Raw genomic sequence first — 24086 nt, forward strand, 5'->3', positions numbered from 1 at the left:
CCCACGGAGACCCGGAGGAGGGCCTTTCGTCTCTCTCCTGAGCGTCGCTGTGGAAGGGCGGCGCTCGGCGGCGGCGGCGGGGCCTTGTCTGAAGACGGACGGCCCTGCCGGCGCTCGGCCGTGGCCCCGCCGCGCCGGCCTCCCGCTTGGTTCAGCGCGGAGGATCCGGAGCAGTCAGACGGGCTTTGTTTACCGTAGCTTATTGCCGCTGTTTGTCTTATTGACGGATCAAAGCTCCCTCCTTTAGTCTAATACAGTTACACTGCATTTCCTGCTTCCGAGGGGAGTAAAACACTGGTATTTACACAGCCGGGCAGCCGCCGGGCTCCGCTTAAGACTCTTAATTGCCCGCAATTGTTTACATTGTCGGGAGAGCGTTCCCGGTAATAAAATACGGTGGGGCCTGTCGGGCCCGGCGCGGCCCGGCGCGGTGCTCTCTGTATTAATGTCCGAGCACGCTCCCCCGGCGGAGGGGCCGCGGCAGCGAGCGGGCGGGCGGGGGGGGGGGGAGACGCGGGAAGCGCCTCGGTCTGGAATCCGGAGCGGCTCGAAAATATACCGTTCGGTCAAAAAAAACCCTCTCAGGCAATTAGCTGAGCTGCCCTCGGAAAGGTCAGGGCCCGCTGCCAGGAATAACAGCCATTTGCAGATGTAGCACCTAATGTAAACACGGGGAAATATTAGAGAGGGCAGTACAGAAATTGTTCTTTTATTGTTTTTAAAAAAGGATGAATTTCAAAAAGAATGCAAGTTGAAGAAAAAAAAATACATTCTGAAAGGGAGAGTCTTGCCGTTTTATATAAAAACAACACGTTTCACACGAGGGGGGGGGGGGAGCTAGGCCAGTTGGGGTCCTGTAGAATTTTCTTGGTCCTTCCTGGGAGATGGAAACGGGGGTCCTCAAATCAAGTGGTTACCCCAGAATGCTTATTTACCCCATGCCTTTGAATAAAGAAAACGCAGTCAACGCCATGGTGACAGTACTACTCGTTCACTGACATCAACCCCATCCGCATGGCCACTAACTCAACACTGAAATTTTAAAAATTGTTCTGCCATTTTTCCTTTCTGTGTATAAAAGCAACAACAGTCATTTCAGAGACCATTTATCCATGATGGAAATTTGATTTGGCAAGCAATCAAACGTTCGGGCTTAACTTTGACTCCCAAGGAAATGTATGTGCTTAATTTGTAACTTGGTATACGCGGTTTGACGACTCGAAAAAAGAACCAAATCTCACAAGCGTCTGTAAAGGGAAAAGCTCAATTTGCGCAAGACAAAGCAGGAGCCGTGTAGATTGAGCCCAGGCCTTAATCTTCTTTTCAGTTGTGCTTTTCAAAAAGATTTTTCTTCCCTCTCACTTTCCGGGAGCGCTGGAGTGGAAGGCGGAGTGAGAAGCGGTAATATATGGGGAGTGAAAGCGCAGAGGAGGGGTGAGGCGGGCCTGTTCCCGTCTCTCCGAGCCCTCGGGCTGAACGCTGAGAGGGGCAGCGTCAGCCGCGCAATATCCACACACCCCGGCCCTGTCGCGCACCACTGCCAAGTGGCAGGGAGTTTGAATGATTTTTCTCTCCCCCACGGTGTAATGTGCGGGGTATTAAAAAAGGGGATTTCCAGATGTTAATCCCAAACTGCGCGTATATAATCCTGGGGCATTCCTATATTTTTTTTAAACAATAAAAGTGAATCTGTGGGGGAGTTGAGAAGAACCCGATTCCTCAGAGCCCCCCCCCCCCCATAGGGTTTTCCTCTTGCACAGAATCGAATGTAACTTGAACGACTGTCAATAAATGCGCCACGGATTATCATAGCCCTTATTTTTTTTTTTGCCTCTTAGGCTTTAAAAAGATTTACTAGGAATGCAACTGTGCACCCCGGTGTCACAAAGCGACAGATGAGAAAAGAGGTTCACTTTTAAAAAGCAGGGAGAGAGAGGCTCGTCATCACTTTCAGAATGTTCCGGAACACCGATGTGAGCAGGTCAGAGGTAATAGCTGGGCCAGATACCCTGCCTGGTGCTGGACTATAGTCAGCAGGTGTTATCAGCAGGACGTTGTGCGAATTCAAACACGGGTGACCCGTCTGTCCAATAAACCACTCTCAGATAATGGAGAACCAATTCAGCATCCTTTGTGTGCTGTTTTGTGTACACAGATACGGGAGGGAGACTGAGTTCCAAAGGGCCGTGTTGCACACACAGTAGTGTGGACATTTGTTTTTCTCAGCGTTCCGCTGGCAAGCTCCATTTTCAGATCTGTTGCGAATTACAAGTCTTACCCCTCCGCTGTTGTGTTTTCATTATTATTTTCTTTCTGGATTCCGTCAATGTTGCGCAACACTGTTGTGTCTCCAATTGTCAGAAACAGAGTAACTGTTTATTTTTTTGTAATTGTCAAACCAACATTATGGTTCGTTTGCAAGGAATTTTTGCCAAACTTTATTTATTTGTTAGTACAGATTTATGGTACAGAGAGCAGGGTAGGAATGTTCTATGTATTAAGAAAGTTAACTGTTTTTCTGGATAGCAACAGCAATATTTCATAAGCCAAAACAACACTTCCTGTTGGCCTTGCTTTGCGGATGTGAGGCAACCCCGCTCACAACCGACAGAGAGGACTGTACCGTGGGCACCTCCCGAACAGCAGCGAGCAGACGGGGCTCACACCCTAAACGAGCGGGTCCTGGTTCGGGGCCATGCATAAACCCAGAGGAGCAGCTACCATTGTCCTGGCCCCATTCTTACAGGAGGCGGTCCGGGGCATTTAGCAGGGAAATGCATTCCATATGCCCCCTGCGAGTGAGCAGGAGGCGGGGAGGAACTCTGGAAGCCATTCCGCACGCCGCGGGGTCGACCAGCGAGGCGCGGGGCGCGGGCAGCGCTGGCGTCCATCTGCGAGAGCAGGCGCTGACACGGGACATTTCTGCAGCCCTGACCTCGCTTTGATTTTGGGGAGGCCAGGCCTGCCCGGCCTATTATCTGCACTATTAGGACCCCGAGCCTCGTTCTGCTTTCTGAAAAGTCTGGGATTGCGCCCCCCCCCCCCCCCAATATGTTCTTACGGTCTCTGGTCTTTAATGGCTGCAAATAATTTTCTTAATTACACGTTTACTTTTTTTTTTCCTTTTTTTGTTTCTGTGCTGGTATGTTTGGACAGGTGCCTCCTCCATCTTTGTGTGGTTTGGGCAGTGTGGGGGAAAAAAATTAAAAAACAAGAAATATGCTGTATCGACATCATTTTTTTTTTTTTTCTTTTTTTTTTTTTTTTTGTTCGTTTAGATAATGGGCATCTTCGTATTTGATTTCAACAAATGTCATGTTTTATAAAGCCCGGTATCCCAGCAGAACAGGGAATAATCAGATTCCCCTCTGCTAATGCCATTTCCTCCCCAGCCATTTGTCATTTAGTTCTGTGACATGGCGTCAGTCTCCTCTGCGTTCTGCCAGAACGAAAACCTAGCTTTCTTCTTTCGGGCGCTTCTGTCCTTTTCTCCTTCATTTCGGCGCCACGGAAAGTTTCTTTTTTTCACCCTTTTCAGGTTTAATAAAACCACTCTCTTCCCTTCCAATAAAGTTGATATCATGTTATGACTACTTCCAGTTGTTAAAAAAACAGTGATACTCATTTTTCGCTGAAACTGGAGAGGTTACAGAAGGAGTATGACTCTCTTGGAATCATATGGTTTTTTTTTGTTTATTTGTTTTAATTTTGAGAGACATGGAGGGTTCAGGCTAGCTTTCTAAATGAGTTAATTGTACTGTTATTACAGCTGTCAATGTGATAGACAGCTGGCCTTTCAGATATGGTACGTTCCTAATTTTCTCATCTTTCTCATGCCACAATACCTGTAATGCCATTGTCTGGACATTGAATGAGCATAGTGTGTGTCTCATACAAATTTACACTGTCCTCAATGCGTATCTGAGGGTCCCTTCAAGGAAATTCTGCATTCCTAACTGTTTAGAATTCAAATTAAAATGAAGGGGCTGTCTTTGCAGCACTTCCCATGACTGATTAATTTATTACACAGTATATGTGTCAGAAAGTTAATCCTGTGGAATTGGATCTTAATGTGCGTAACTCTATTAACTTCACCTGTGATTTTAATGTTAAATGACCCGCCTGTTATTGATTGTGTTCAGTTTTGGGATAATGAAACCACCTTTGTAAGAAGGTCTGAAGGAACATTTGAGACATTATTTAAAGGCAAGTATACCCCATTCAGCGAGGCTGAGTTATCCTGCCATGTAGAGCTTTAAATAATGCATATGTTAGAGCTGAGGGACATGGTAATGAGAGAATAATTTTTTTTTTCTCCAATTTTTTATTTACATAGGAAACGCAGCTTCGCACGGTTCGTCAATCTGAGACCCAATACTGTCTACATTCGCTGAATTAAAGAAAAGCCGTAATTCATGCACCCACCCACGTAACATGTAACTGAGCGAGCTCTATAATTGCACTTTCGGCATCACGGTTTCAGAAAACAGTATTTCAACAAGTGACTCTAATGAACGAATGCTCTCTGTGTTTTGTCCCTGGTGGCACTACGCATTTCATAATTGACGGAAACGCCGTCACACGATGCGCTCGTCATCGATGACTGGCAGGAGTCCAAGTATCAGGGCACATTCAAATGTGAGCAGCCACTGTGCCGGAGGAACCGTACTGTCATATACTGCATTTCATTGCATTCATGTCTGTTTCTGTTTCTACCAAATCGCCCTGCTGTGTCCAGTCCCTCATGAGCGGGAATATAAATGCTCAAAGACCTGCCTTACGTACATGCAAGTGCTAACATGATGGCGGCGGCTGTGTATCTGTGTGTATGGGTAAGGAACTGTGCTTGTAACCTAAAGGTTGCAGGTTCGATTCCCCCAATAGGACACTGCCGTTGTACCCTTGAGCAAGGTACTTACCCTGCATTGCTTCAGTATATATCGAGCTGGATAAATGGATGCAATGTAAATGCTATGTGATAAAGTTGTGTAAGGGACTCTGGATAAGATGGTCTGCTAAATGCCTGTAATGTAATGTAATGTAATGTAAAGTGATGTAACGTGTGTGTGTGTGCGTGCCTTTCAGCCTGGTGGTGGGGCACAGACGGGGCGCCACTCGGTTTCCGTGGAGATGCAGATGCAGAGGCAGAGGCAGGACGAGAGGGATTCCTTCCAGCAGACCCAAAGACAGTACAGCTCGTTACCAAGGTATCCCTGCCTCTCTATCCCTCTACCGCTCTCTCCATCTCAGTCCCCTATCTCTGTCTCTGCCTGTTTTTATCGCTGCGTCTCTTCTCTTTCTTCTCCTCTATCGCTTTCTCTTGTCTGTCTGATCCCCTTGTTCTTTTTCCTCCATTTCTCTCTATCTACTCCCTATATCACTGTCTCTCTGCCTCTGCCTACCTTTATTGGCTTGTCTCTATTATGTCCCTCCCTCTCGCTCTCTTTCTGCATCGGTCTCCCTGCTTCATTCCCATCTCACTCTCTCTCTTTCTCACTCCGTTTTTCTTTCTCTTCTCCATTGCCGTCTCTTTTGAGGGTCACAGGGATCAGTACAGCTGTGCATGCTTTGTCAGTGTGAGCGGATGGATGGCGTCGGGACTTCTTCAGGTGTGAGGTGGTTCTTGGTTTAAAATGGTTTAATTTGATGGGCTTTGAGTGATTCAGATCAATACAGTTGAAGCCAAGGTTATCTGACATATCTAACTATAAACCATTCAACCTAAGTAATGAAGCCAGGCATCTGCAGTAACATTCTGGAGCATTGTTTTGCCAAATGGCTGTAAAGAATATTCTCAGAATGCAAACCTGAGATGTTTCCTCAGTGAGTAATACTGCATTTTATTTCATCAATACTAGCCCATTTGAAATGGTGAATTATCCAACTGCCTTTAAGGCTCCAAAAAATACCCTTTCAAAACATAAGAACATGTAGCTTAAAAAATGTGTTTTCAAAGCGGAGTTTATCTTCACCACTACTGCGCGCTTGAGTTATTATTCAGGATCAATCACGACTTCAGTATAAGTTTGGCGAAATCCACTTTTCTACATTCTTTTTTCCCCCAGCTTTTTCCACGTATTTGTCACAAACATCAATAAAGCTTAGAAGTATCTGGAATATTAAGGCCCCCGGCCGTGTTTTATATCAGCAATTGCTTTTCCAGCTATCTTTCTGATGGGGTTCTACCAAAGATCTGTTTTTGTAAATTCAGATCAGATAGCCGGCAGACTGTGGGAGAATGCCTCCTATCGCTTCCACGCCTGGTGAAAAAGACAGGCCTGGTGTGAGGGGCTGCTGGTGAAGGCTGGCTGTAGGACAAACCGTTCACCGCCATGTTTTTCCAGTAGACTTCACTGATTTTCATCATTAACAAAATAAAAAGTGCAGGCGCCCATTACGGCGAAGTATTTGAACAGGAAATGGGAACATTTTGAAAGCGAGTGCTCTTCAGAATATTATACTTTTTCCTGCAAATTTTGTCCTTGTTTGACGTTTGTGCATTACCGTACAGCTGTGCTGCTTGCACCGGTGGACCAAAAACACTATGGCTGATCCACACGCGCTCCAGTCCTCTTAGCTTTCATTCATTTATTTATTATTTCATTGAGAAAATGTATGAAATAGGTAAGCTATAGAGGCAGGGCTGTCCAGCCAGCCATTTTGGCCACGCCCAGTCATGAGCGTTTCTGGTACCGGTCATCTGAATCTGAATGATGTGAGACCACCAAATAATTGATTTTGCCTCTCCATTTCTTTCCATTCTGACATCTGATTCATACTTTTTCTCAGTGCGCTCAGTGTCATATTCCTGAATGTTGATGCCACTTGCAGTCACTGTTTTGAGGGAAAATGGCAAAAAAAACAGCCAAAATACAGCTTCAAAGAAATGAAAAGAAAAGGTCCGTGTTCTTAAAGGGGCATTCACCCCGCGGTTATCGAAAAAGGTTCAACAGACGAGCCGTGTGTGACAGTTGCCCTTTGATACTCATTCCTAGCATAATCTCATGGCGCAGGTGACAGAGGTCAAATATAAACAAGCTGAACTTTGGCATTTGCAAGTAACATCAGAGAGAGCCCCTGAAAGTATCTCCTAATTAGCAACCAAAGTCAACTCAGGAGTTAGCCCCGGATTAATAACAAGCCCCCGCTTGCCCCCCGGCCAAATAATGAGCCTGAAATGCGAACCAAGATTAGTGGTCCACACATACAAAAAGCACATTCCACGCCGTCTTCTCGGGAGAACAATCTGATAATCTGTGGACTGACGTTGAGGTATTTGGAAGAGAGCTGTAAGCTATCCTAATGAACCGCCTGGCCGTCGCAGCGGGACCGTCCCTGAGAACGTTAAAGGGTGATAGATGGAGATTGATGTTCTGTGAGAGACAGTGGCAGTGTGGCTGATGGGACATCACTGGGTCTTGGTGTCTCTTTGGCTGTGCGTGTGTGCACGTGTGTGTGTGTTTGTGTGTGTTTGTGTGTGGCTGTGTGTAGTTGTGTGTTTGCTTGTGTTTGTGTGTTTGCTTGCGTTTGTGTGGGTAGTTGAGTGCGCATGGGGGTGAGTGTCATCGGCTGCTCATGCAGGCGCATATGCATACATGCACACCCAAACACACGCACAGACGCAAGCACATATGTGCAGACACACAAACATATACACACAAGCATGTACACTACACGGCCCAGAATCATCTAGAATGTTTATGCTGTAGCATTAAGATTTGCCTTCACTGGAACTAAGGAACCTGGCCCAAACCATGAAAAACAGCCTCAGACCAAGGGCTGTCCAGATATGTTTGGTCATATAATGTATGTACACACGCACACACACACACACACACAAACACACAAACAAAGAAAAACGTTCCTAATTTTGTAACTGAGGCAAAAGGAACACTCTGCTCTTGATAAACGTGATAAACCAGGTCTCATCAGGCAGCAGACAGCTTGAATTTCTGCCTCACATTCCGTCTGTTATATTCTTTTGGTCAAACGTAATCCACGTTCGTCTGGCGCTAATGCTCCTTTTAATTAAATGTCCTCAAAACTGTAGAATTATTTACCTCCTGCTTTCCATATAGGAAGAAGGCAAAGCTATAGTCAAGAGAGAGAAAACGAATTGTCTGCGGTAAGGCATGTGCGGAGAGTAAAGGTCAGTTGGCGTTCAATTATGCTTAGCGCGGTACGGAAAACGCAGATCCCTGTGACTGTTGTTGAACATATGTACGAGTCTTCTGACAGCGCCGCCGTCGATGCCGCAGCGACAGAATGCCGGGGCGTGAGGATTTTTCGGCAGTCTGTTTCAACATCTGCTGCCACTTTGAATTCTACACAAAGATCCACACTGTCTGAGGATCCGCCATGTGTTTTCCTTCATCCTCTCCATTTACTTAATACGTACAGGCCCGATTTGGAATGGGGAAGATGTTTGATTTGCATTCATGAAAGCAGGATGCGCTGCATTCCTCCAAGTAACTGCTGCCCTTGAGTAAACGGCGCCCTTCAATAGAAAACCGTAGCTGCACAGATGCTTACAAGATAGGTGGTTACCATTGTATAAATGCTTGAATTATGAACTTCGTGACATATCCTTGAGGGTACCATGTAGCATGTGGTTATTATGACAATAATGAGCGAAATCATAGCTAGCTTGTGCAACCGGCGGTATTAGCACTCATACGCTACAGAGAGTATCTCCATTGTTTTTGTACGAGCATAAATTCAGACACTACATTCCATTGTGTATAGGTTGAGTCGGCAGCTGTGCCATGGTTTATGGACGAAGAGCCCTCTGCACAACGATGTCCTTTCAGCACTAGACGGAAACAGTGCAGTAACTCATCGTCTTCTGCTAAAAGTGTTAGCAGTCATAGCATTCTTAGTGTAGCATTCGGTTTCCTCCCCTCTTATGCAGAGTATGTCTTTTATTACACCGTCCTTTGTAGTCTGTTTGAAGCCGGCATGGAGCAGTGTGCTGTCTTCGCCAGTGCGCCGTATGCATTTCGCCCTCCTCTCTCCAGTGCTAATGCGATACGAATGCAGCCTTTAAAGTAGGGTATGTCAGCCGCTTCGATGGCTGTCTTGGGTCTCACGGCCTCACGGTAAGTGAACTTGAATCGACATTTAAGCTGCATAAGCCCAGCGAGGTGTGAATGGGCTTCTTTCTTTTCCCGTGAACCCTAAAGATGTCGTACTGTATCCGCGGGACCCGCTCCACGTCGCGCATCAACCTAATGGATTCAAATAATGGGGTCCGCGATGGACGCGTTACTGAACCGAAGAGTTTCGCAATAATGGCTTTTAGAAACGATTTTGGGTTAGCTCGTCCTTAGCGGCGGCCGGGCCTGTCAGAGGCCCGCCGCGAGGACGGCTTGATTAGAGCGGATCACAAAGACGGCGGGCCGCCGCGGCCTGGGGGAGTAAATGCGGCCTGTCTGCCTGTCTCTCTCTCCCCGAGCAGGGCTGAATGGGCGGCGCTAGCGCTTTAGCGATTGTGCGTGTCTACGGCGTGTGAGTGATGCGCGCTCCCGCGGCCGCCGCTTTGTTCGGCTCCTCCCGGCGGCGTCCCGCTTTAGAAGGGGTCTCGGTACGCTCTGCCGCGAAGCCTAATGACGCCCGTCCCGTCTGTTCTCTCCCCCCCCACCCTCCAGGCAACCGCGTAAGACCCCCAGCACGGTGTCCCAGGACTCGTGGGACAGGGCGTACCCCCCGGGGGAGGGCTTCCAGACGGCCAAGGAGAACCCGCGCTACTCCAGCTACCAGGGCTCGCGGAACGGCTACCTGGGGGCGGGCGGCGGGGGCGGCGGCGTCGGGGGCGGCGGCGGCGGCGGCTTCAACGCCCGCGTGCTGCTGGAGACGCAGGAGCTGCTGCGGCAGGAGCAGAGGCGCAAGGAGCAGGAGATCAAGACCAAGCTGCCTCCCCCGCAGGAGGCGCCCGGCAGCTACGACCCCGCCCCCGCCCCCGCCCTCGCCCTCGCCCCGCCCAAAGGACCCTACCGCCAGGACGTGCCCCCCTCCCCGACCCAGCTGGCCAGGCTCAACAGGCCGCAGCCCCCGGAGAAGGGCCGGCTTTTTTACCCCTGACGTGAGGAGGAGTGGGCGGGGCGGGCATGGCAATAACAAAGCAAATCAAATTATTTTTTAAAAAAGCAGAGCAGAGAGACTGTTAGCTTTGAACTTCTCCGGCAAAATATTGAATCCGTATGTTGTGTTTAAAAAATTTTTTTTATGTATATATGAATTTCCTTTCTTTATCTCTCCTTCCCCGTATCCTCCTGTGCTGGCTGTTTTGAGAAGGCGGCTCTGTGGGGAATGACTCCTGTGTCCATCCCCCGCTCTCTGTGCCTTTAGAGTTCCTGGGCGTGTCCCTGAAGCAGCACTTTCTCTACGACGGAGCAGAACTGCCCGGTGCGGTCGGGCGTGGGGTCCCCGCCCACGGGGTGCGGGCAGGGCGCGATGTACGATGTGGGGCTTCGCTCGGTGATGTCACACACAGCGCCAGGGAGGCTGATGGGATAGGTCTCCCTCTGCCCTGCTGTACAGCTTCCTGTATGTGCATGAGTGTGCTCCTGAGTGTGTGACCGTGTGTGTCTGAAATCCTGAGTGTGTGTGTCTGTCAGTGTGCATCAGTCTGTGTGTTTGTGTGTAGGTGTGTGTGTACTGTATGTTTCTGTCTGAGCAGATGTGCTTAGTTGTGTGTGTGCGTGTATGTATATGTGTGTGTGTGTTTGTGTGTGCTGAAGTACATCTACAGAACCTCCATGTGGTCCTTGACCCCTTTACCCACAGCTCCCAGCCCTGGAGAAACACCCCCAAACCCCCCCGACCACCCCCCCACCCCCCACAGCCTCAGATGCAGCTCTACCCCTCTCTCTCTCTCTCCTGATTTCCTTTTGTTTTATTCAGGTGTTTTTTCCTCCTCTTTTTAATACAAACACAACCCTTTAGATCCGCTTTCACTCAGACCCCCCGCACACAAAGATAGCTCATTTGTATAAACGGGGTCAGAGAGGGTTATTAATTAATGTTCCTCATGAAAAATGAATGTGTGTGTCATCTCCGCAGGGGGGATTCAGGGGGATTCGGGGGAGGGGGGACAGGGCGAGGGAGGCCAGCTCCAGCTCTCTGCTTTGTACCATGCCCCATCTCCAGTTTGGCTTTCAGTCAGACGCCGCTGCCAGCCTTCTCTGAATTTTTCATTACGCCGGTTAATCGAGAGATCATTTGCACTAAAGACAAACGCCAGGACGGTACAACATCGGTTTGCGTTTCTCCCCGAACCGCTCGGGCGGAAGCGCAGTCCCGTGCTCTGTTAGAACTGTTTAATCTGACTTTTGCTGCCTCTGTTGTGCGGAATCGAAAAGGAAAGAGAGTGATAATCATGTAGCCCACTGCTGACACTGCAGCCTGGTAATAATGTCTCCTGGTGTGTAAACAGTGCCTGTAATGTAGCGCTGTCCTCTCTGCTGAGAGCGCATGGGCAGCGGGATTGAACACTTTGACGTGCTGTGGCAATTGGAAACAGGGTTGGAGTGAGTGTGTAAAAGGGAAACATTGGCCTCATAGGTGATTTATTCAAATATGTCCTCAGAAGTATTCCTCTGTGTTTCTGTAACGAGGTGTGAACAAAGAGGGGTGTTTGGCATCTCTCTGTCTCTCTTTCTCTCTTTCCCTCCCTCTCTTTCTCTCCCTCTCCCTCTCTCTTTCACTCACCACTGACCTTGAGAAAATGAGGTTCTTCTTTCATGTTTCTTTTTTTTTGTATGTAAAGCAAGGAGGGACGCCTTGTTTGGCCCGTGAATGCGAAACGCAGTCCGCGCTGGCACAAAAGAAAGCCTTACTGCCTCGGCCATGACATCATGGCACTTCGTTGTGTGTGTGTGACTGCGGCCCCGCACCTGTTTCACGTGTCACTGGGTGCGCTCCGAGGCTTTTAAAGTGCCTGAGATGCCTGGAGCGTGGACGGGAACAATGATGCATCGCTGTGCGGCGCCATTTTTAACGTGTGATCATTGTTTCTGGTTTCTCTTCATTGTCTTCTTCCGTGTTTTTGTGTTCCCATCAAGCTACGGTATTGTTTTTTTATGACGACAGGAAGAACAACTGATCTTACTGTGTATTTTTATCGGTGCATTTTTCATCGCCTTCATGAATTTAGGTACTGTGCTGTTTGAAGCAGGTGACTAATGTACGGACTGTGCAATTGGTTCATGAGACTTTTACACGATGTATTAAAAATGTACACAGCCTCTTTCCCTGTACATATCATATTTAGAATAAAAGGAAGGCTGTTTTCATCCTGTTTACAATCATTTCTGTTACGTTCATTTATTGTTTTGCCAGATGCACAATTCAAAAGGGTCCTTCGATGATGAGGTCATCTGCTGTAATGGTCTGTAATACCAGAGGCGCACATGCTCAGAAGCACTCCATGTCCTACGCATTAATGGTGTCATAATGTTACACAACAAACAATGGAATTCTAAAGGCTAGTAAGCCACACGCACACACTCACATGCACATGTACAGGCACATGCACGCAGGGGCTACAGTAAATAGATTAAGAATGCACAAGCCACTGTTTAACCACAACAGTGGGATAGCTTAGTGTACACAGAATTCCAGTGCGACTCGTGGAGACGGTAAGTCCTGTATTGCAGAGTCTAAGTCATTTCATTTGCAGGATAGTATTTATGTGCGCAGAAAGTGTAGCGTACATATAGGGGCGCTGTGAGAAGAGCCTCAGAAGTCTACGTACAGTATGGCACATGGCCCTGGAGTGTATCACTGCTTGCTGCGTCACGGCTACCAGGCAAAAGGGACGCGTATAGTCTGAAGATACTGGCCCGTTGTGGGATGTTTTTTCCTCGTCTCTCTGCAAAGGCCTGGCTAACGTGAGTACTGCCAAAGAAAGCGCCGATGGCGTTTGCCTGAGAGCCGTGCTTCAGCTCAGGCGGTCTGACAGCCTCTGTCTGCGGTCCAGGTTATGAGGCGTGCGCACATGGAGCGGTCAGATAAGTGGAAAAAAAAGAAGCGGGGAAGTACACACTTTCCTCTAATCCTATATCCCACGCTTCAGCCTTTCTGCTGAGAGATCGTTTTATTCTTGCTTTCACTGCTGGTTTACAGCTGGCGAGGGATCCAATAGGTCGGCGATGCCTCGAACAGCAATAAAGACAATCGGCAGAGGAGAAGTGTGAGTTTTTAAGTGCCGGGGAGTCGGTCTGGAAACTTGATTCCTCCCATATTTTTATATTAGTGCCAAAGCTCGGGTGGAGGAATCTGAGCGAAACCGCACGGAGCGGTGCAGACTTCAGAGACCACCGCGCCTACTGTACTGAAGACCGCGGGCGAGGAAATGTGCCTCGGTTCACACCCAGAGGTCGGTGAGAGGTTCAGGTGAACTGAGACCAGCTGTGGTCATGTGTAAATCCCCCGTCGGTCTTTATGGCACAGATCCGCACCTCCGAGGATTTCAGTCTCAGCCTCATACCCTTTCCCTTACCACCAAATGGTTTTTGCATCTTTGCTTAAAACAAGTCCGGGTGAGTCTTGGCTCGCTACAGTTCTGTGCCCCCTCATTAACAACTTTTTTAAAATTTTTAATTCTGCACTACACCTGAGCATCAGTTAATAAGAATGAGATTAAGTTCCGCCAAACACGTCTGGGGGGTTTGTCTCCCCCCCCGCCCCCCCCCCCTTCTCACTTCTAGTTCATAAAGTCCCTTTCTGGAATGTCCACACTGACTTCTGGTGATCCCAGACTTAATTAATGAAGTATTTAATTCTACAGAAAAAAAAGCAAAGCACTTTCCTTAATCCTGTTTGAAGTGCAAGGTAATTTGCAGTTAATTCACTCCTCTGCATCCACAGTCGCTCCCCCCCCCCCCTTTTTTTTTTTCCTCGCGGTTGTTTCAGACCTGGGGGGGGGCTGGCTCGGTGTAGATTGCTCTCAGCTCGCCAAGCCGCCCTCCTGTATAAACAGGGAGACTCGGTCTGAGCCGTCAGGACTCGTTGGACTTGGCGCTCTCATTGAGGGCGACGTTTCCCCGATTCCCCAGCTGCTTCCCTCCGCCTCGCAGCGTCGGGAGGACGCGAGGGCCGGTCGCCAGATCGGGACCTCGCCGGAGCTCAATTTTAAGGAGGCTGAAAGGGCTGGACTCCTATTCATTTATCTGACTTTTCCAGGCGGGGGATTGCGCCTGGGCCATTTGCAACCGGAGGGGTGGTCAGCAAGCATTACTCAGAATACCATCGTGTCTCGAAAGCTGAAATTATGTCAGGCGGAGACATGTTAAAGCAATTGGGCGCCAGAGGAAGAACATATATATAATCCAGATATCCAAATATGAGCAGGGCAGGTCATTAACTGTTCTCGGTTCTGTCTGCCTCCCTCTTCTCCTGTTTCTGATTTTGTGCTGGTGCACGTTTTTATGCGATAATACCTTGGAGAATAATAAGTGCCCCGATTGCCTGTTTCCCTGTCATTACTCAAACTAGTCCGCTTTGGTGAGTGTTTAATGTTCTTTTCACTTCCCTGGTACTGCACTCCATAATCCTGCACAGTTTCTACTGCAAACAGAAAGCTTTGCCTTTCTGTCCCCAAGATTGGTGGTACTTTTACAGCCATTGTTAAAGTGCAGTTTGTTACCAGTGCCTGGAGGTTAATGTGAGGGGCGGGGCCTGTTTGTGCATATGACTCAGATTGGAGGGCAGTTTGTTACCCGTGCCTGGAGGTTAATGTGAGGGGCGGGGCCTGTTTGTGCATATGGCTCAGATTGGAGGGAAGTTTGTTACCAGTGCCTGGAGGTTAATGTAAGGGGCGGGGCCTGTTTGAGCATATGACTCAGATTGGAGGGCAGTTTGTTACCCGTGCCTGGAGGTTAATGTAAGGGGCGGGGCCTGTTTGTGTGCATATGACTCAGATTGGAGGGCAGTTTGTTACCGGTGCCTGGAGGTTAATGTGAGGGGCGGGCCCTGTTTGAGCAGGCATTTGGTGGCACAGTGGTTTTGGCAGGAGCAGCCTGCTGACCTCCGGTCAAGCGTGCCTGGCTCTCTTCTTCACCTGGTCTGGCTCGGCTCCAGGACGGGGGGGGTCAAAGAGACGCCCCTCCGCTCCGGTCTCCCTGACGCATCCCGCAGGAATTTAGAGGAGGAAGCCCTCTCCGTCACGGGCAAAAACACAGCCATAAATCTAGCGGGGGAGAGAAGAAAACAAAGGCAGGGGACTCCCCTAATCTTCAGACATCTGGAGCGTCTGCGGGCCTGGGAAGAAAGCCTGGCCTGGCGCAAGTAGAGCGAAGCCCAGGAAACGCTGAGGTGAGGCTTTCACAGTGGGCCTAGCCCAGTGGGTGTCAAGGCTGTTTGCGCAGCCAGGCAGCCGGTGTGAGCTCTCTGTCCAGTCAGGAGCCTCATTTCTGGATCTTAAAGATAAAGGTTTTTAACCTCTCGCCTGCCGCCGTCAGACGAGTCGTGAAATCGCGGCGCCGCCTCAGCTTTGTTAACAGCCCGAGCTGCGGCCGAATCCCATTCTGCACCGCGAAATCCGGCCTTCCTGGATCTCCGTCCCTCCCCAGGAAGTCGCGGGGAGTTAAACTCATTTCCTGTACGTTCCCATGGACCGCCCGCCCCTGCCAGGCTGGGAGCAGCCCCCGCAGGCTGCGGGGCCGGCAGGACGGGCGGGACAATTATGGGGGAAGCTTGTGAAGATTCCTCTCTGATGAGGAGATCTGCATTAAACGATAAAACCATTCATGCAAACAGGCCTCCATTCATGCCATTCTGAAGAGGAATGTCTGTTATTGTAATGCTGGAAACCTACCCTCAACTTTAGAACAAATAAAATGTGTAAAAAAAAAAATTTTTAAACCAAAGGAAAACTTTTCTCAGACATTTTGCCGCCTTTGGGGCAAAAGGGCGAACGGAGATGGTGTTTTGAGTGTGGAAACCGCTAAATTGAGGCAGTTTGAGTTTACACGAGCGCCTGTAACCACCATGCTGTCATTAGAGCCATTATTTCAGGTCTGCAATGGGAACACAGGATTCAGCACACACTCCGGTGGGCCCGTGTGAGGATAATAGCACCTGTCAAGGCCAAACCCAAAATGACCAAAATCATTTCTATCTTGTCAGGAGCAAGTAGCCTGTCAAAGAAGTTGATTGGAAACAGGGGCATTATTTTTCCTTAGCTATTGCTATTGTGTGTCCATCGTAACCTCATGTTTTCCAAATCATTTACTCGATTTTAGGAGTCGATCCAGAGATGACAGTATAAACACATGTATGTATGTGAAGATTTGGAGAAAATGATTTGAGCATCCCAAAGTATTTTTCTCTGTTGCACAAGTTTTCCAAAGTAAAAAAGTTTTAATAGGTTTTGTAGACCCTTCAATTTACCAGAATTTACTTACATAAAGTGGTAAGTCAGATGTGTTTCTGTATTGTATGTATGAATATATTTATTGAGTGTATGAGAAAGCATAAATCCAATTGGGATTGGGGGGACGTTGATAGACAGTATTTCTAACCAGAATTATGTTTTGAGCTGAATTTTTGAGAATATTTCATTTTAAGGACCTAAGTAATGTTATTACTGGCAAGGCGGATTATTATTTCTAATCATTTCAATTTTTCATGTGTCTCATTTTTCAAATAAATGTAACTTCCAGGCTTGTGATTACTAAGTTATCGTCAAGCTTTGTTCCAGGTGAAGCCTGCCAGGGCATACTACTGATAGTCAAACAAGGTTTTTTTCCACTGTATGTACTGTAGTCTTCATGCATATCCTTTTACATGAGTTGTTTCTTCTCTTCTGTTCTGTCAGAAGAACATTTCATCCCTTGTTTTCTCTCGTGGAAAAGGATTTATATAGATTGCAACGTCTTTGAAATGGAAATACATCCTTTGAAGTTTAACTTGTAACAAAAAATGGCAAATGCAAATATGTTTTTTTTTTGTTGGAGATGGGAATAATCTCTTTCAGGTTCGGGGCAGTGTGTAAGCTGGTTATGTGAAGACTTTCTAATTCCCTCACGCAGTGGTCTTGATGATTTCTTTTTTCTTTTCTTCTGAGACGAATGTCTTTTATTTATCCACCATATATGTTACATGCTGTGCCTTTACTATCTGGTTTTGTTCAGCTCCAATGATTGTGTGTTACCTCTCAGTGTGGGTGCCTTTTCACCAGCCTAGTCTCCTAAAGTACCGCTATAGAGATTTGTTACAATGTACTGTGCTGTAATCCAGAGATATACCAAGCCCTTTGTGCTGTATAGGTATGGGGTATACCCCACACTTGGCCCATGCTATACCTGCCATCCCAATTTATGTTTTTATGTAGACACAAAGAGCATTCTCAGCTTTATTGAGATGAACAGTTATCTCAATGCACTTTTGCTGAATGCTGAAATCTACTGTACGCAGAAGAAGAAAAAAAAAACCCACAATCTGTTGCAGACTACACAGAATTACTGCAAGTTATTACTGTCAAAAGGTTTTCACTCCAAGGCCTCTTCCTCATGCTGAATATGTCCTCTGAGCTCTGAACCCCTGTGCAGATTTATCCTCTAATCACTGTCCTCTTTGTGGGGAGAAAAGCAACAATGCCACATAGATCTTGTTTTTAAACTACGTCAAATATGCAGGCTCATGCTTTTATTCTGATACTGTTATTCCCTGTCCTTGAAATGTACACAGTCAGAGAAGAAAGAGGACAGGAGATTGACTTTAGTTTCCGCAGGTTGTGAGGGGAGTGGCTGGTTCCTGGGCAAAGCAATACTGAGGAGGCGGTGTGGTGAAACTGCAATCCTCCATTAAGCATGAAGGTATCAGTAATTATTTAATTACAGAGGAGCCAGCAGCCACAGTGCGGAACGACCCAGCCGTCTGTGGATGGTGTGACCAGAGAGGGGAGCACTGAGGCGGGGCCATCTGTCAGGGTGAAAGGTCAAGGAGAGGTTCAAAGAACATTTATCCATCCACTTGTGCAATCTGTGCTTGAGAAACACTTTGATTTTCATCATCGTAGCTGAAATGATTATTTTTGCTCCCATGATACGATGCAGCTGGAATGTTTCTAATGATAGTGTAGTTGCATTACATTAAAGAAGGAAGGTAAGACTCCCTCAGTGGAATGATCTTTCGATTTCCGCCCAGTGGCATCCGCACACTTCCCACATTTGACTAGTGCTGAAATCTCAGACTAAGTAGCAGGATGTGGGCAATTCCTCCCTTTATTCTTTTTCATTTAATTTAAATACAATTCAGAATGCAGCGTCCTGAGAATGATTTATGGCACGGTGTAGCCAAGTTGCCGTTCCCAAGGTTAAAGGTTCGGTCTCCTAGGGAGCACAGCTAAGTGGAACAATAGGAAGCCTTTTTCTATGAAATTGAATTTGCCAACTCTCTTGGCTAAACAAGACATGCTTAGCGTTGATACAGTCATCTGGATATTAGCTGTGCTATCAAGGACATTCCTTTCCACCCTAACCTCTGCCCAGATGGGGAAGATACTCCTCTGAGAAGTGCCACTCTGCACTGTAATTACGGTCTCGCCCCTGTCGGCAGGGGGAGATTTGTCCCCGCAGATCTCAGGCCTTTGGCTGAAGCTCTCCGTGTCCGTGTCCGCTGAAAGGGACTGTGTGTTTTAATTGTTATGCAGGAAGCCCCTGCCCACCGCCCCATGCCGTCTCATTGTTTGACTTTTATTGACAGTGTTTATTTCCTGTCTGCATAACGGGCGAATCATCCACCACTGGGCCTGTGCCAAAAGAGGTATGCGATGTTCTGCGGAGAAAATGAAGATGAATCACGTCCTGTGGACTCTGTCTCCCCTCTCCTAATTATTATTCATTACTGTCTATTTTTACAAAAAAAAAAAGCCGAACGGATGATCCAACACACAATGACGAGCTTGTTGGAGAAACCTGAGAATTTTTTAAATTTTTTAATTTGAACATAGTCAAGTTTGCACACGAGTATTATATTTCATTCTGATATTCCTTGTGTGACATATGTGAGATTGAAAACCTGTATGTACAGCTGTGAAAATCTATTACAATTTGATCTCACGTTGCACTAATAAGGCTTTAATAGTATGTATAAATGCCCAAAATTCAGAGCTATTTATGAATTTGTTGTATGAATAATGTTTGCTTATTTTTTAAGCGGACAGACTAATTCTATGAGTGCTTGTAAGACATCTCACATTGAACAATGAGGGAAATTAAGCTCAACACAATAACACCATGCAGCTGAGATAAAAGGGCATAGAAATAGAGGCTTCAGTAGTAAATGACCTTTGACCTACGCTGCTACATGACGATGACTGGTGTGGCGCAGACACTTCAGTACATAATGGAAAATGCACAGCGGTGGGTTCCCAAGACGGAGTGTTACAAATGAAAACATAGAACGCGTGACCCCTGGGCAAGCACCGCCATCTCATGAGCCTGGAGCAACCCAACTGTAATATTAGGAACAAGCTTGGGGCCTTCGATTGATGTACAGTTACACAATATTGTAGGATATACACGTGTGTGTGTGTGTGTGTGTGTGTGTATGTATATATAGACAGGTGACAAATTAAAGCAAAAGCCAACATAAAGGGCCTTAGTAAGGTGTTGGGCCACTACGAGCCACCAGAACAGATTCAGTGCACCTCAACATAGATTTTACAAATCAGGAAATCTACTGGAAGGATGGAACACCATTCTTCTAAAAGACATTCCCTCATTTGGCAAGTTCCCATAGGGTTGAGATCTGGTGACTGCAAAATCCATAGCATATGATTCACATAATTTTCATACTGATGAAACCATTCACTGCCCTGTGGATGGGGCATTGTCGTCCTGAAAGGGAGCACTCCCATCAGGATAGAAATATTTCATCATAGAATAAAGGTGATCACTCAGGATAACTATTGGAATGGCCCTTCCCTCTAAGGGGACAAGTGGACCCAAAACATGCCAGGACAATTCTTTTTTTTTTTGGGTCAGTACTCAAATACATTGGATTTGAAATGAAACAATGAATGTTATACGAGGTTAAAATGCAGATTGTCAGCTTTTCCGCGAGGACATTTACATCCACATCCTTGCAGGAATTACAGACCTTTTAGTCTTGAATCAACTGGGAAATCCAAATGAGTAGTGCAGGTCAGAGTATAGAGTCTGGACATATGATGCATGTATCTGACAATTTTATGAATTTGCTTGCCTCACCTTCAATGCATGACATTTTATTCAAATTATTTCAATGATTGTCTCATTTGTATAATTACTACGTTTTTTTACTTTACTTTTTTATTCAATTTTTGTTCATTATCTGACACTGTAATAACCTCCCTTTTTGATAGTTCAGACAGCAGGCAAATAAGACATCATACACATCTGTAGGAAATGAGCCGCCTTTTGATGTAATTCATTTTCCAGACAATATCCTCATTTATTTCTGAGGTTGGAAAAACACAGTCTGTATTTTTGAGAACACTTGCAGAGATACTTGTGGTGGCTTAGCACAAACTTTTTATATTAAACTTATAAAACGAGTAAACCTGTTATAATAATAAATCAAAATTCCATATTAAAAATATGTAATATGTGTTTGCTCTATTATTCTTCAAATGTTATTGGAAAGATAAGAAAGCAACAATAACTCATAATATTGTGACAAGTGGAGCTCATTCTCCAGTCCTTATCTCTCCCTCTTGCTGATCAATAGTTGAGCATCAGTGCATTACTGTATGGTACCAAATTGTTTTTGGAGATGGAGATAATGAACTCTCAGAATTAACTCTAACTTCAATTTCTGCTCATATATTTTATATGAGATATGCATCTAAGAAGATTAATAACAATTACTAATATAATGTAATGCATTTTTTCTAGCATTTCATTATGTATAATCCATTTCTTCTGATTTATTCCTATTCACTGATGCCGCTTCCTGGATTCACAGGTAAACTGCTTCATGTTACATTAACGATTAACTAATACATTTATATCATGCAGCTGAAAATATATATGTGTGTGTGTGTGTGTGTGTGTGTGTGTGTGTGTGTGTGATAAAAATGTAGGTCATTTATTTATACAGGAAGACAGTAAATGTCTTGCCCTTTTGTTAATAAGCAAATCTCACCTACCATGCGATGATGTTCTCTTGGATTTTCAGAAAATGAAAGTTCTTTAAATTGACTCACCTGTTAGATATGTTCAGCAGGTTTTAACCTGCTGTGCTATTTGAGGCACTTATGTGTTGTCAGATAATAATAGTTCAACAGTTCAGAAAGAAATTGTGCAAACCTTCCCATGATCCTCTTTGATTATCCTGAATACTTCTCATTTCAGAACCAATGTTTCTTAGGACATAAGGCACAATTGACACCCTGCTGAAAATACCAGCTAGGATTCTAAGTTGGTTTAAGCTGTATTTTCGGCACTTCTAGCCAGACATAACTAGTTTCTAGCTAGACAAAGCAGGTCAAAGCTGGTTAAGCTGGTAGAGTAAGCTGGTGGTCAAACTGGTGGACTAGCTGATTATACATTTTACAGGAATTTAGCAAACACTCTTACCAGAACGACTTACACAACTTTTTACATATGGTTCTTACACATTTTGGTTGGTCAGCTGGCAAACACAGCTTAAACCAGTTTAAATGGGTTTTCAGGTGTTTTCAATGGTACCAATGGCTTCAAATTAGAGTTAAGGGCTCAAATTAGGGTTCAGCTAGGGTTAGGGTTAGGAAAACGGTAAGTCTGAGGGTTGAGGCAAGTTTACGGTTGTGTTCAGCAGCTTGAAGAAAGGTTGGGACATGAGTTTTATTGATTTTGAATGAAGAAAAAAAAACGTCTAGTAGCATGTGTACCTATGACCATACAATATGTCTAATACATGCATGTTTTTCTTAGGGAGAACATTTTTCTTTTTTAAATGACCTCATACATATGATTTTGCATTTAAATTATAGTATTCATGATATTTACCTTGTTTTCCATCCATTTTAAATGGGTTTTCAGGTGTTTTCAATGGTACCAATGGCTTCAAATTAGAGTTAAGGGCTCAAATTAGGGTTCAGCTAGGGTTAGGGTTAGGAAAACCGTAAGTCTGAGGGTTGAGGCAAGTTTACGGTTGTGTTCAGCAGCTTGAAGAAAGGTTGGGACATGAGTTTTATTGATTTTGAATGAAGAAAAAAAAACGTCTAGTAGCATGTGTACCTATGACCATACAATATGTCTAATACATGCATGTTTTTCTTAGGGAGAACATTTTTTTTTTTAAATGACCTCATACATATGATTTTGCATTTAAATTATAGTATTCATGATATTTACCTTGTTTTCCATCCATTTTGAATGGGTTTTCAGGTGTTTTCAATGGTACCAATGGCTTCAAATTAGAGTTAAGGGCTCAAATTAGGGTTCAGCTAGGGTTAGGGTTAGGAAAACCGTAAGTCTGAGGGTTGAGGCAAGTTTACGGTTGTGTTCAGCAGCTTGAAGAAAGGTTGGGACATGAGTTTTATTGATTTTGAATGAAGAAAAAAAAAATGTCTAGTAGCATGTGTACCTATGACCATACAATATGTCTAATACATGCATGTTTTTCTTAGGGAGAACATTTTTCTTTTTTAAATGACCTCATACATATGATTTTGCATTTAAATTATAGTATTCATGATATTTACCTTGTTTTCCATCCATTTTGAATGGGTTTTCAGGTGTTTTCAATGGTACCAATGGCTTCAAATTAGAGTTAAGGGCTCAAATTAGGGTTCAGCTAGGGTTAGGGTTAGGAAAACCGTAATCCTGAGGATTGAGGCAAGTTTACGGTTGTGTTCAGCAGCTTGAAGAAAGGTTGGGACATGAGTTTTATTGATTTTGAATGAAGAAAAAAAAATGTCTAGTAGCATGTGTACCTATGATCATACAATATGTCTAATAAATGCATGTTTTCTTAGGGAGAACATTTTTCTTTTTAAATGACCTCATACATATGATTTGCATTTAAATTATAGTATTCATGATATTTACCTTGTTTTCCATCCATTTTGAATGGGTTTTCAGGTGTTTTCAATGGTACCAATGGCTTCAAATTAGAGTTAAGGGCTCAAATTAGGGTTCAGCTAGGGTTAGGGTTAGGAAAACCGTAAGTCTGAGGGTTGAGGCAAGTTTACGGTTGTGTTCAGCAGCTTGAAGAAAGGTTGGGACATGAGTTTTATTGATTTTGAATGAAGCAAAAAAAATGTCTAGTAGCATGTGTACCAATGACCATACAAAATGTCTAATACATGAATTTGTTTCTTAGGGAGAACATTTTTGTTTTTTAAATGACCTCATACATATGATTTTGCATTTAAATTATAGTATTCATGATATTTACCTTGTTTTCCATCCATTTTGAATTGGTTTTCAGGTGTTTTCAATGGTACCAATGGCTTCAAATTAGAGTTAAGGGCTCAAATTAGGGTTCAGCTAGGGTTAGGGTTAGGAAAACCGTAAGTCTGAGGGTTGAGGCAAGTTTACGGTTGTGTTCAGCAGCTTGAAGAAAGGTTGGGACATGAGTTTTATTGATTTTGAATGAAGAAAAAAAAATGTCTAGTAGCATGTGTACCTATGATCATACAATATGTCTAATAAATGCATGTTTTCTTAGGGAGAACATTTTTCTTTTTTAAATGACCTCATACATATGATTTTGCATTTAAATTATAGTATTCATGATATTTACCTTGTTTTCCATCCATTTTGAATGGGTTTTCAGGTGTTTTCAATGGTACCAATGGCTTGAAATTAGAGTTAAGGGCTCAAATTAGGGTTCAGCTAGGGTTAGGGTTAGGAAAACCGTAAGTCTGAGGGTTGAGGCAAGTTTACGGTTGTGTTCAGCAGCTTGAAGAAAGGTTGGGACATGAGTTTTATTGATTTTGAATGAAGAAAAAAAAATGTCTAGTAGCATGTGTACCTATGACCATACAATATGTCTAATACATGCATGTTTTTCTTAGGGAGAACATTTTTCTTTTTTAAATGACCTCATACATATGATTTTGCATTTAAATTATAGTATTCATGATATTTACCTTGTTTTCCATCCATTTT

The 24086-nt window shown here is 45.1% G+C and overlaps 1 protein-coding gene across 7 annotated transcripts in view; it reads left to right on the plus strand.

The window, feature by feature from the left end:
• The window catches only part of pard3aa (par-3 family cell polarity regulator alpha, a), a 383309-nt gene extending 371016 nt beyond the window's left edge, over nt 1-12293 (plus strand). For all 7 annotated transcript variants that reach the window (XM_064332355.1, XM_064332358.1, XM_064332352.1 and 4 more), the window contains 2 exons: nt 5086-5207; nt 9648-12293. In XM_064332355.1, the coding sequence (XP_064188425.1) occupies nt 5086-5207; nt 9648-10080 (555 nt within the window). In that variant the 3' untranslated portion in view covers nt 10081-12293. The remainder of the gene's footprint in view (nt 1-5085; nt 5208-9647) is intronic.
• The last annotated feature ends 11793 nt before the right edge of the window (nt 12294-24086 follow it).

This window comes from Anguilla rostrata, chromosome 4 (assembly GCF_018555375.3).
Source record: "Anguilla rostrata isolate EN2019 chromosome 4, ASM1855537v3, whole genome shotgun sequence".
Lineage (NCBI taxonomy): Eukaryota > Metazoa > Chordata > Actinopteri > Anguilliformes > Anguillidae > Anguilla > Anguilla rostrata.